The sequence below is a fragment of the Rattus rattus genome, chromosome X (assembly GCF_011064425.1).
Source record: "Rattus rattus isolate New Zealand chromosome X, Rrattus_CSIRO_v1, whole genome shotgun sequence".
In the NCBI taxonomy this organism is placed as follows: Eukaryota; Metazoa; Chordata; class Mammalia; order Rodentia; family Muridae; genus Rattus; species Rattus rattus.
In genome coordinates, this window is record NC_046172.1 from 32,879,576 (window position 1) to 32,892,666 (window position 13,091).

At 44.1% G+C, this 13,091-nt stretch overlaps 1 protein-coding gene across 8 annotated transcripts in view; it reads right to left on the reverse strand.

Annotated features, from left to right (window-relative positions):
• Positions 1 to 1,787: 1,787 nt before the first annotated feature.
• Sh3kbp1 (SH3 domain containing kinase binding protein 1) overlaps positions 1,788 to 13,091 on the reverse strand; it is a 347,694-nt gene continuing 336,390 nt past the window's right edge. For all 8 annotated transcript variants that reach the window (XM_032890004.1, XM_032890006.1, XM_032890007.1 and 5 more), the window contains 3 exons: positions 9,354 to 9,622; positions 4,208 to 4,271; positions 1,788 to 2,840 (listed from right to left, as the gene is read on the reverse strand). In XM_032890004.1, the coding sequence (XP_032745895.1) occupies positions 2,799 to 2,840; positions 4,208 to 4,271; positions 9,354 to 9,622 (375 nt within the window). In that variant the 3' untranslated portion in view covers positions 1,788 to 2,798. The remainder of the gene's footprint in view (positions 2,841 to 4,207; positions 4,272 to 9,353; positions 9,623 to 13,091) is intronic.

A 13,091-nucleotide genomic window follows, 5' to 3' on the forward strand; every position in this document is an offset into this window, starting at 1 on the left:
TGTACAAATAAAAATGGCTTTACACAGTTATTCCGATAATGATAATTTAATGGTTTTTACACTAAAAAAGAACTTATACCTAACTAGCATTTTATGCTTCGATAGGAATGTAAAATCGAATAATCTAAAAAATGGAATTCACAGGCACAGATTTTAATGGATTATTTACTTCCTGTCTTCTAAGGACATTTCTGTTAGAGTAATCGAATTGTGATAAATAGAGAAAAGGTGTTTGTGTTCCAAGACATCATTGCTCTTGGACCATGACAACTTTGAACAAAAATATTTTCACAAAATTTAATTTTAATTCATCTTCTTTTACAAAGCACATTACATAAGATTTTTCTAAATACAACTTTAGAAAATGAAGCAAAAAAAATTTCTCCATAGATTGCTGGCTGAGTCCATGCTGAATGCAAAGGAATTTTAAGTTTTAAAAAGCGGACAGGCTATTTCCAAGCTTTTCAAAATTCCTGATGGGTCCATTCGATCAAGAGTAAAGATGGTGGCTGTTTGGGCAATGGTTCATTCAAGTTCTGAGATGTGCGATCTTCTTGCTGGGTTAGCCCAAGGGATAGTAATGAAGCTGGATATACCAGCTTATTTCTCTATAACCACTTTCTCTCTGTCTCTCTCTTTGTGTGTCTCAGGCTCTCCATTCATACATCTCCCTCCCCATCTCTCTAACCCTAACGGCTCTCTTAGGGGAGGATATCAGCAGCTCTCTATGTTCCCTGTTACCAGCACCCACCAAGGATGCTCTAACCTCTCAATTGCCATTGTTAATGATCTCACTGTATAAACGTCCTATATCATCATTAGGGATTTTCTTGATAAAGAAATGAAAAATTAAGACGTCAAGAATGCAATCCTCACGGTTGTAATAGGTGGTAGGACATGTCTGAAGGCTTCAAGTGGAATGCAGAAAGGCTTACGCACAGTGATGGGGAACAGGAACACTTTACATTGCCCATAGAAATCTGGTGCTCCTGCTCCAAGCACACTGAGACCATGGCTGCTGAAAAGGAAAAGATCTTTATATATGGGAATGAAGACTATTTTCTTTCTCCATTCCCTTCCTTTAATTGTGTCCCCACCCCTGAAGGCTAGGGCATTAGGACTCTCTAAATCCTTCAAAGGAAGCAACAGCCTCGGGCACAAAGGACAAGTATGCAAGCGAGAACAAGGCATGGGGACGGAGACAGAAAGAAAAAGGAAGAGACATTTATTACTTATGTTTTCAGTGATGAATAATGGGAAGTTTCTGCATCATTCTTTCGGTGTCGTTAATTCTCATTCTTTGTGGTAGTGAAAATCTATTAATGTTTAGTAGTTTCACTATAAAATGCAGGAAATAGACAGAGCAGCAGTTTAGAAACACATCACACATATTTGGGGAATCATTAAGGGACCACCCCTCCATCTCTACCCCATCGACAATCTTGCAGGACAGAATGACCCCCCCCCCCAATTTTCAGCTAAAGATGAGAAAACAGTTACATAGTCTAAGGCTGAACTGTTCATATACTATAAAGAGAAAGCAGACAAGCAAACACCAGTTTCATTAGGAAAGAAAAAGCAATTCCATAAGTGCAGGAAAGATCCAATAGCTACATTTCCACAAGACCCTCCTCCCATTCTCCTAGATCTGAGGAGGGGATTACAAGTGAGCAAGGCAAACAACACTGTGAATACAATTTAAACAATAACACACACACACACACACACACACACACACACACACACACACACACAACCCAGTGCAGGAAATAATCCAATTCCCCCCGTTTTCACTTGCATTTTATTTTTATTTATTTTTGCTTTAATAATGCATATTCTGTTCACGCAATAGGTGTAAAAGGCAGGAAGCAGGGGTTTAACTTGGCTGATGATAAAACAATCAAGCTGGAATGACATTTCTAGTCTCGTGAACAACCTCAAAGCAGGAGAAACCGAAAAGTCACAGCTGGTACCAAAGAGCAGGCCAGACTTCTCAGCGGATTCCTCTTAGGACCTTTGGCTAGGGTGAGAGAAGCTGTGAAGACAGTGGCCTCTAGTGGACAGGGATAAAAGTGGCTGATTTTTTATTTTTTATTTGGAATCTTGTAGCTGCATCACAAAAGCTCAATCAAAAGGGTGGTAGAAAGAAGGCACAGATCATTGCAAATACCAGATTTTTTTCTTTCTCTTTTTGTAAATATACCATCATATATAAGCTAAAATTTCTCTTAGAGTGGTGGGGGTCAGCTGGCAGGGAAAGGGAAGGATTGGACCTCAAATTGCATATGTGATAGACTCCTAAATGGGGAATACAAAGCCAGGCAGCGTCTGTTCCATCTGCAGCAAGTGAGTGAGGCACTTGCTTCTGACTACGTTAGCACAAACACTAGGGGCATCTGTGACAAAACACGATTTAAAAAAAAAAACCATAACATTATAAAGCCTATAAACGAATAATCTGAAATTACATTTTGTTAATGGAAAATATCATCAAAATAGTACTACTATGGACTAAACTGCCTGAGTTTTCATTTTGCAGGAGATCTCAAGGTAGAAAAGCCTTTAGCACGTTTGGCTATAAATCACAACCACTGCCGGACCCAGGACAACACCATGGGAAAGAGTCTCCTCTTGGGTAGAATTTGTGTTGTGCTAAGAAGACTTTTGTGCTGAATGTTCAAACAGGGACACGATGAATCAAACCTTTAATTTTTTTGGCACAAGATGATTTTGATTGGGGCAGAATATCTGAGTTTTGCACTCAGGGTGAATAATGTGGCGTTTCAATGATCAAGTATTCATTTTGATTGAAGAGCTTTCTTTATGTCATTCACCTCCATCTATATGGGGGGGGGAAGCAGCAAACACAGACATCATGAAATGGCTGCATTTAGAGAAGCTGAAAGATAATATACCTTTACCAATGCAGAGAAGATGTGAGCTGACAATTTGAGCGATGAAACTGATAACATGACATATCTGAATGACAATGAAGAATTGATAACAATGCCGAAACCAAAAGAAACCTAAAGACAGGCACACAGGTACAGTACCCTGACAAATGGTGTGCCTAGTTATTCCCAGGTTCCTAGGCTCCAAAGTTGTTTTTTTTTTTTGTTTTGTTTTTTTTTTTAAATCAGAAACAGCAATGATTCTAGATTCCTGGTCAGAAGGCCGAATAGGCAATTATGACCATCTGAGGGTGATAGATAGAAGGCAGCTTTGGGTGACCCCAAAAGGTGTGTGTCCACAGTCCCACCAGGATGTTGAACCATTCCTATTCTCTTATAGTAGGTTCGGTCCAAACTGAATAGACAGTAAAAGTCCGTCTTCGGTCATTTGGAATGATCCCCTACCAGACCTCTGTCAGCGACTAGAGGTGGGGACAGAGCTCAGATGCCTTAGAAGGAGTAACAAGGCCACTGGGGAGGAATAAAACGTTGAAATGAAACACCAATGTGTGTATCTGTGGTCCCTGGAGGAGAACTTGGCTGGCAAGAGTCTCCTGCATGCCATGTCCTCTGGTACTTAAGATGGATGAGGCATCCTACGTCATCACCCTATAAACTAACTGGAGGGAATGCTTTACAGTGGATGTTTCCAAGAAATAAAGCCCAACTAAGTGTGTTGATTCATCTCTTCCTTCCCTGAGACCGTCTGGAACTCAGGTAAGAAGAGAATATAAAAATTCTGAAGATGTTCTTGTGGCAGCAATCATCGTTTTCTTTGTTTCCCCTTTTCTCAGGACCCCACTTGGTAGCTCAGGCTATGCAAATCAATAGTCCAGGTTTGTCTGGATTCTGTGATCCTCCTTCCTCAACCTCCCCAGGGCTGGAATTAAAAAGCAGGAGCCCTGTCAAGGTTGGACCCCCAGTGCAGGGGAATGTCAGAGGGGGGCGGTAGGGGGGTGAATGGGGGGAAACACCCTTATGGGGGAGGGGGGGCTTATGGACAAGAAACTGAGAAAGGAATAACATTTGAATTGTAAATAAAGAAATATATCTAATAAAAAAGAACATGAAAAGAGAGAGAGAGAGAGAGAGAGAGAGAGAGAGAGAGAGAGAGAGAGAGAAGAAAATGACATGGAAATGTAGCAGGGAAAAATAAAATAAAATAAAATAAGTAGGAGCCACCATGCCCAACAGCAACCATTTCTTTGCCTCCATTCCCAACGTATAGCCTCATGGACGAGTGCTGAGGGACCTACCTGCAACCGGAGCCGGATCTTTTTCTCTTCATCCAATTCTGACAGTAACTGCTTAATCTCACGTCTGAAAAGCAAATGCCAATGGAATCAAATCAGAGCCCAGAGTTTCCCAATGAGAGACAAGAAAGTCTAGTATGAATATGAAATCCATCTGTCCTTTTTTCCAAAGAAAGTATGGACCAAACATAATTTCCTCTCTCTCTCTCTCTCTCCTCCTCCTCCCTCTCTCCTCCTCTCTCCCTCCTCCCCTCCCCTCCTCCTCTCCCTCCTTCCCTTTCTCCTTCTCCCTGCATGCAGTGATTGGCAGAGGGGAGTAGCATACATTCTACATTGTGTGACGGTCAGAGAACAAGTTTAGGAGAGCTGGCTCTCTTTCCACCTTTATGTGGGTTCCTGGGATTGAACTCAGGTCACCTCTGGTTTACACTGTTGGGTGGTGTGCTGGTTAATTAAGTTTTTGTCACCTTGATACAAGCTAGAATTATCTGCAAAGAACTTCAGTTAAGGAAATGCCTTCATCAGATTGGCCTGTAGAGGCAAAGTCTGTGGACTGTTTTTTGATTAATGATTGATGCGGAAGGGCCCAGCACACGCGCATGCGTGGTGCTCCCTCTGTCAGGTGGGTCCCTTGTTATATAACAGGCTGAGCAAGTCAAGTGGAGCAAGCCAGTAAGCAACAATCCATGCTTTCTGCCTCAGTTCCTGATTCCAAGTCCCTGCTTTGGTTTCTCTTGATGATAGTCTGTAACCTATAACCCAAGCAAACTTTTCTTCCTAAGTTAGATTTTTGTCATGGTCTTTATTACAGCAAGAGAAAGCTACCTAGGTGGCTAACCCCTTTACCCCCTCAATCACCTCACACCCAAACACACTTTCTTTGCACTATCACTTCTTAAGATTTCTTTTGGACAGAAAAGTTTGCCATTATATGGGAAGGAGTTGCCAAAATATGTAGCCTTCATATGTCAGCTCTGGAAATGACCTTAGTGTGATCGCCGAGGAGAAGATAGGGAAACCAAGGCACAGAGTAGTGGTCTGATTCCCCCAATAACTAGACTAAAAGCATCCAAGCTCATCTTTCCTCTAACTTCTTTTTTATAACAGGATCACTGGGTGCTTATAGAATAATTTTCATTGTAGACTTTTTTTTTGTATTTTTTTCACGTTCACGTGTATGTGCAAGTCCTTGTGCGTACAATTTCATGTAGAGGCCATAGGTTGAGGATATCAAGTGTCATTCTCAATTTCTTTCTACCTAATTGTTTGAGATAGGTTCTCTCACTGAACCTGATGCTGGCTAATTCAGGTAGACTGTCTGGCCAGTGAAGGCCTGAGATCCTCATTTCTTCCTCCACTGTGCTGGGATTACAGATGCTCTATATGTGGATGCTTGAGATTTGAACTCAGGTCTTCATGTTGGTGTAGTAAGCACTTCCTTACTAAGCCATCTCCCTACACCCATTTTTACCACTCTATATATACTGTATGTATACTTCATATATAGAACTTAACTTAAAAACAGGTCACTGGTATGTTTTCAGTAATTCCCACAAAATCTTACCTTAACATAAACTAACTGGACCATAAACACATGAATTAACAATATAAAAATGAAGTCTGAAAGAAGACAAACAGGACCTACAGCCTGATGCATTTTCCAACTTGAAATAATAAAGTTGAATGAAGCTACTTGTTCTGAAAAACTGGGACTGTTCTTTGAACTGGTCTGAGATCTGTATTCCTTTTATTTGGAGGTACTAGATGCATGCATTTGTGAAACGAAACAACAAAAAGAAAAAAGCCTTCAGAAACAGCATGGTGAATACGTAACTAGCAACTGCACACTAGTTCAAGTCCAGATGAATCCAGTGATGGTCCCCTATACGTGAGACTGTCTTAGCACTATTGTTGACACTCTGGCTATCTGATATAAACTAGTGATGATTCTTTAGTATAGTCATTTAAGCTCACATTACACATTCAGATCTGTATGGCTACCACTTAGGGATTAGGAAAGCCACGAACAATGAGGTCCTTAAACCAAAATTCAAACCCCAGGAAAACTTGGCAGGCATGGCCTTAAGTGGGCTATGGTCTAGGAAGAGGAAGTCAGTTGGGGAAGATGGTGTAAAGAAAGTCACTATGTCTTGAGCTAATGAATAAGGGCATCTGTCTACAAGAGTAAAAAGGGAGATGGGGCAGTTGGGAAGAAATTCAAGGCAGAGCAGGGAGGTGAGCCTTCGTATGAAAGCAAGCACATTTGAGGAGGGTATTTGGGACAGACATGAATTGAATGCTACAGGGAAAGTGACACCACGGGAGAAGGTGTAAGACTGGAGAGAACTCACTAACCTTGGGCGGCAGGATGGACAGGCTAAGGAAGGCTACGAGAAACAAGGATTTGAAGAGGATGATTAAAATCCTGAGTTACTGATTAAATACGATGTTGGTTGGGGAAGGAGTGTTGTGGCCAATTACAGGCTTTAAGGCACAGCTGCCTGTGGACTCAGAGACAAGATTAGGTTATCAGTGTTGTGGGTAGCTTCCAGCCTGCCCCTTCCCTCCTGCATGGAGTATAAAGTTCCAAAGACTTGGATTCAGGCAAGTCAGGTCCTAATATGGTCCTGTCCAGAAGGCTGGATGTCATGGACTCATGGAGTCACTGTCTCGACAAATGACACATGTTCAACTGGATATAGATGTCTTTTGGGTGCCCAAACCTAGAGCCATACCAGAACCAGGAACTTTAAGGAGTTTGGGGAACCTGTGTGGCCTAAGAAAACACTTCCCAATGTCATCTCACCAGTTCTGCATATTTATGTGTTGAATCTCTTCCAGTCAGGAAGTGATTGGGAGAAGCCTATTTACCCATTGTCTAGCCTGAGTGGAACAGAACCTGCTTAGACCTACATTGTTCAAAGTTAGTTCCTTGGAACCGCTTTCCTAGAACACGTTGAAGAGTTCCGTGGTTACATACATTTGTAAAACTGCATATGCCATCTTCTCTATCTTCTCAATGTGAGGTGAAGACTTCAAAAAATACCTCAGAGAACAAAGTAACTTTGTTTAACCCAATTGTTCCCCAATGTCTGACCACAAAATACATCAGGGCCCTCCATCCTTGGAAGAGAGGCAAATATCAGTCAATGCCAGCCCCAGAACTCCTCCCCCAGGCTGCAGGATTTTAGCCACAGCTCTCACCATCACCCCTATGCACCTTCTGAACCAAGGTGGCCAGGTGCCAGGGAGACGAAGACCCACCAGGCTGTTCAGTTGCTTATGAGGCTGCCTGCAATTCCCTCTGCCAAAGTTCCCTGCTCTGGTCATTCTAGGTCATTTTTTTTTGAAATGCTCATGAAATGTTTCCCTGAGAACATCTCAAGATTCTTTCCAGAAAGAGCTCTCAATTCATAGTCTCTGACCTTCAGTTTCCTTAAGCGCTGCCTACCGCTAATCCCTCTACCAGCTTTCTCACAGGAACCAGCATCCTAGGCAACCCTGCAGTAGGATATTTTATTTTTGTTCACAGGCTTTTCTTCTCATTCAAGTGCTCCCTGAGGATAAGAGATGTGAAAGTATGTATGCAGGCATGCATGAGGAAAGGCCCCTGAGTCTCATGATGAGGACATCTTCCTGACAGTAAAATCTTGGGTTTAAAGATTCCCTACATCTTCTTCACATGTTACAGCCCCTTGATGCAAGTCAGTTGTTTTATCTATCACCTAAATTAAGAAGCTATATTTTCCCCTACCACTAGAGGAAAAAATTACTGATATAGATGGTGCTGAGAGGTGGCTCACAGGTTAAGAGTGCGTATTACTCTGCCAGAGGGTGTGAGTTCCGATTCCAGCAGCCATGTTGAATGGCTCACAGCCACTTCTAACTCTAGTCCTAGGGGATCGGACACCTCTAGTCTCTTTGTGGTCCCTACACGCAAGTACACAAAGCCTCCTCCCCCAAACACACACATAATTGAAAGCAAATTCAAAAGAATCTGTATATGTATTGGTATTGTTTGGCTGTTTAATGTTCCCAGAGAGTTCACAGGTTAAAGGCCTGACCCTCCAGCTACTGTGGTGCTACTGGGAGGATGTGGACTTTTAGGAACCTAGTAGAAGACACTTAGATTATTAGGTGTATAAGGAATATGTGATGCCTCCTAGATTACTTCCCCCTTAACCTGTTCCTTGCCATGATAAGCTGCTTCAGCCTAAAAGCTCTGTTCTCATGAACTGAAACCATGACCCACATACCCACTCCCTTTTCAATTTTGCCTTTATTTTGTATGTATGAGCATTTGTATGCATGTATAGTATATACATGACTGGTGCTCACATAGGCCAGAAGAGGACATTAGATCCCTTGAAAGTGGAGTTACACACACTTGTGAGCTGCTGGGTGGGTGCTGGGAAATGAACCCCTGGTCTCCTGGAAGAGAAGCAAGTGTTCATAACCTCTGAGCTCTGAGCCTTCCCTTATTAAAAGTTGATTTTTCTCAAAATGCTGCCACAGTGAGGAAAAACTGGCGAGATGGCTAAGCAGGTAAAGGTGCTTGTAGCTAGGCCTGATGACCCGAGTTCAATCTGAGACCTCATATTGCGAGAGGACAGAATCAATGCCTAAAAGCTACCCCTCTGTCCTCTGTTCACTACACACACACACACACACACACACACACACACACACACACACACGCTAAATGGAATTGGAAGTTTTTAAGAAGCTGATTGACATAGAAATAATATACATTCTATGGATTTTTATTTTCTTTTTAGCAGTCTGCTGAGCTTGTCCCTGAAACCAACTTATCACTGTATATCCTGTGGTCTTTGGTACACAGTAGGCTGAACACACACACACACACACACACACACACACACACACACACACACACACGCATGCACACACATGTTCCTGGCTTGGGTGGCGCAGATGCCTTGTTATCAGACATGTGTGAAAAGGGAAGGTGGAAAGGCTTCAGAGCCAGGGATCTGTGCGGTCCATACCTACTTCTAGCACTTCTGCCATTATGAATCAGACCCAGCCCACCCTCTGGGCAGAGTGAGATCCAATCTTTCAGAACTAGGCCATGGTTACTCAATGGAGAGCCACCTGGAATCAAGTGTGAAGTGTCCCTGGCACTTACTTCTGCTGGTCCTTCATGGTCTCGATGATGGTTCTCAGCTCACGGACTTGCATCTTGAGCTCCTCGATGGCAGCCTGGCTGCTCACTGCAGACTCCGTCTTTGCTTTTCCTTCTGCGCTGAACAGAGATGGAGAACTGGCTCGTTGTCCAGCTGTTCCCAAAGAGGATGACATGGGAGAAGAAGCCAATGAAGAGAGAGAGGCTGGCCCACTGCTGGCAGCCGCCATGGTCCCTGGCTTGGGTGGCAGGGAAGCCTTGTTATCAGACACCTGTGAAAAGGGAAGATGGAGAGGCTTCAGAGCCAGGGATCTGTGCAGGCATTGCCTCACTGTCCTGGTATGTCAAATACCCAACCCCCCACCCACCTCCACACACTCAAATCATTTCTTCCCTCGTTCACAAGCCATCTATGGTCAACTTGGTCCAAACAGACCACTGCCCACATACATATATTTTAAATTTCATCTTTCTAGACAAGCTAGTCCCAGACTGGTTTCATATACACAGAGATGCGAAACTACGTGCATCCACAAGCCCTAAAGGAAGCAAGATATTTTCATGGTACTTAGGACCTTAGAGCTCACTGGGGGCACTGGCAGACAGACAAGCGATACACTGCAGCACAGGAAGAAGACTGCACAAGAGGGAGGAAGCACAGAGAAGCCCAGAAACACATCTAAGCATCCATATTCTAGGGCGGAAGAAGCAAGCAGTCAATGGTCCCCTCTTCTCAGAGGGAAGAGACTATAGGAGAAAAGAAACTGAAGGAGGGAGGAGGTGTGGAGGGCCTAGACAATGGCCTAGAGACCAGGAAGCAAAGCACAGTGGGACTCATGGCTCAGGTAAAAGGAGGAGGAGAAAGTAAGGCTGGCAGTGAGGAGAGAAGGGGCTGATTCAAATGGCCGCACACCCTGCTCATGGTTGCTGTGGGGGTTAGAAAGGCCTGAGAGTTGGCAAGCCTGGAGCTAGACAGAACTTCTGAGACTCTGACACAGTGCAAACCAGAAACAGGTGGCAACCTAGAAGGAAGAGTAGTTTGAGAGATGTGGGTAAGGCAGGTCCCACTAACAAAGGCCGTTAGGTATCACTCCTGGTACTGGAGTGGGTACTGGGTAAGGTCAATGGCGTCCCTGCCCTCATAGGTCACACTATCTACTATCAGGGACATGACAGCCTGGACAGACTGGAGAGGGAGAGGGAGAGGGAGAGAGAGGTAGGGAAGGGACAGAGACAGAGACAGAGAGAGACAGAGAGAAACACAGGATCATAGGAGGGGAGGGAAGAAACAGGCAAAGGAGGTACCTTTCTTTCTTCAATGGCCCAGATAATCATTTTGGTTTTGAATTTTAGGAACCTGAGGGATAGCTGAGAGGGTACCAAGCAGGCAGGGCCACTAACTAATATACTAAGATTGGCCAAAGGAAATGGAAGTCACAGTGTGGGTAAGAGAGATGAGAAGATGCCCAGGGTGGAAACTGAAGAATTCTAAATCAATGAGGCAAGTAGAGAAGGGAGAGAGCTCTTGACAATTGGGAAGAAGTAGTGAGAGAGGGAATGAAGAAAGACAGTGGAAGAGCTGAGCTGATGGAAATCCCCAGAGGTGGGGGAAAAAGGCTAGACAAGTGTATCAACGGGATTGAATGAAAAATGGAACCCATTTGGTAGTACAACTATGGAGACGGTGACCCAAAGGTGAGAGGCCAGTTGATGAATGGGCACTGAGAGAAGTGGCTGACAAGCTGAAGATTCTTTCCACAGGTGTGGCTGAGCCTGGGAGATGGAGGAGCTGGTGTGCAAATGCATGTAGCAGCTTCATGAGGAGATAGAATGGAGAGAAGGTTTTGTTTGCCTTCATAGATGAGACCCTGAGCTGCGTGAGATGTTAGGGGAGCTGGACAGGCTGAAGCTGCAGAAGTGTTCCAAGGAAGACAGGAACAAAGGGGCTTGGAATCAGTCTTGGGTGAGAGGAAGTACAGTGCATGCCAGGAGAGGAAACACTAGCCAGGGAAAGTGAGTGGATAGGTGGGTGTAGAGGAGGCAAAGTAGTGGGATAGGACTTTGGGAGCAGAGGAGATGTAGTGAAGCTTGGCCCAGCAACCACGGGATTTCCTTCAGCAGCAGGCGCTCAGCCGGCCATCCCAGGGAAAGCGCCAAGAAGGGGTTCAGCTGGCACGGCAGCAAGGAGGTAGAGTCTAGATTCAGGCTGTGCTAGAGGCAGAGACTGGGCAGAGCGTGCCAAAAGCAGATGGGCCATCTTTCCTAGTCTCTCTTTAGCCTTTTCTCTCTGCCACCATTGAGGAAAAGCACTCTCTGCTGCCAGGGAGAGCACTCTGCCAGCCAGCCAGCCAGCCGGGGCTTTGTTGTTAGTAAGAGTTATAGTACGGGGATGGGAGTGGGGTGGGGTGGAGTGGGTGGGGGAGGGGAGAACTGACATTTACAGAGCTGTGATTGCACCATGAACATCAGCTTACAAAGTAAACTGATCATCTGGCATACACATTGTACCTCTGGGGAAACTGAGGCCTATAGAGCAAACACCCAGAGTCTCGGAACTAATCACCAGCAGGACTGACATTTATTTCCCCCTTTACCACTTGGATCCTCAATTCAGCATCATGACTGTGGCTGATGGAGCTCAAAGATCTGTGATCCTCTCTTGTTTTCATTGATTGTTATATTATATACTCTGGGACTCATGGCTTCTTCTGTTTCTCTTTCTCTCTTACCTCTCACAGGCCACCAATGCCTATAACAGGTAGCTTCAAGATACTTTTAGATCAATAGTTCTCTTGCCATTTTCTGTCTGATGGGCTCTCAGACTGGCCCACTGCAGGTAACAAGTATGCTTTTAGTCCTCACATAGTCTAGGTCACCACTCCTTGTTCAAATTAGTTCAAGTGGAATTTCCTGAAGGAGTGAAATACACAGCCTGAACCACTCCAGGGAACTGAAATAGGCTAATGGAATAGAGCCGGTACAGAGCAGAAACTTGAAAAGCCACTATCCACCAGTAGGTGTCACTGTAGAGACACGTTTGGGATGCCAAACAGAAAACTGAAGTTATGCCTATGGTCATCAGAAAATTAAACAATAAAACTGGCCCGAATCCAATTTCAGTATAGAGAGTCCTTTGAAAAGGAAGACTGTCTTGGCTTTGAGGATAATTAAAATTGATCTGTTTTATAGGATCATGTTCTGCTCACTGTATCAGATTTTCAAGAAAATCTGTAATGCAAATACTCAAATCTATGAGGAGAAAAATCCCATCCAGTCTTTGATTTCTTTGTGCTGATGACTGCTTCAAATGACTGCCATTTTGTGCTTCTAGACATTAAAATGTTGCTAATGTTCCAAGAAAACAATCCGACTTGACAGTTCCCTTAGTAGAAGACAGAATTTTAAAGTCGTCATTTATTTCTAGGAAGATCTAAGTGCTTATAGGATGCTTCCTCTTCAAAGCTGCAGTAGCTAAACAATGCTCGTTTTGTGGCGGGACTCGCCCCCCAGGGAGGAAACCGTTCTTCCACTGAGACACACTGTGCCTGCCACCCACTTCTCTCCCTTGGTCTTTGTGTCTCTGCCCTCTAATCCCTGTGTGTATGTGTCTCTCTGCATCTCTTTCTTTCTTGAGATGGAGAATATTCATTCACTATGTCATCCAGGCTCGAAATTCTCAAATCAAGTGATTCCTCCTACCCCAACCTTCCAAGCAGGCGGGGACTGTGGGTGCCTACCACA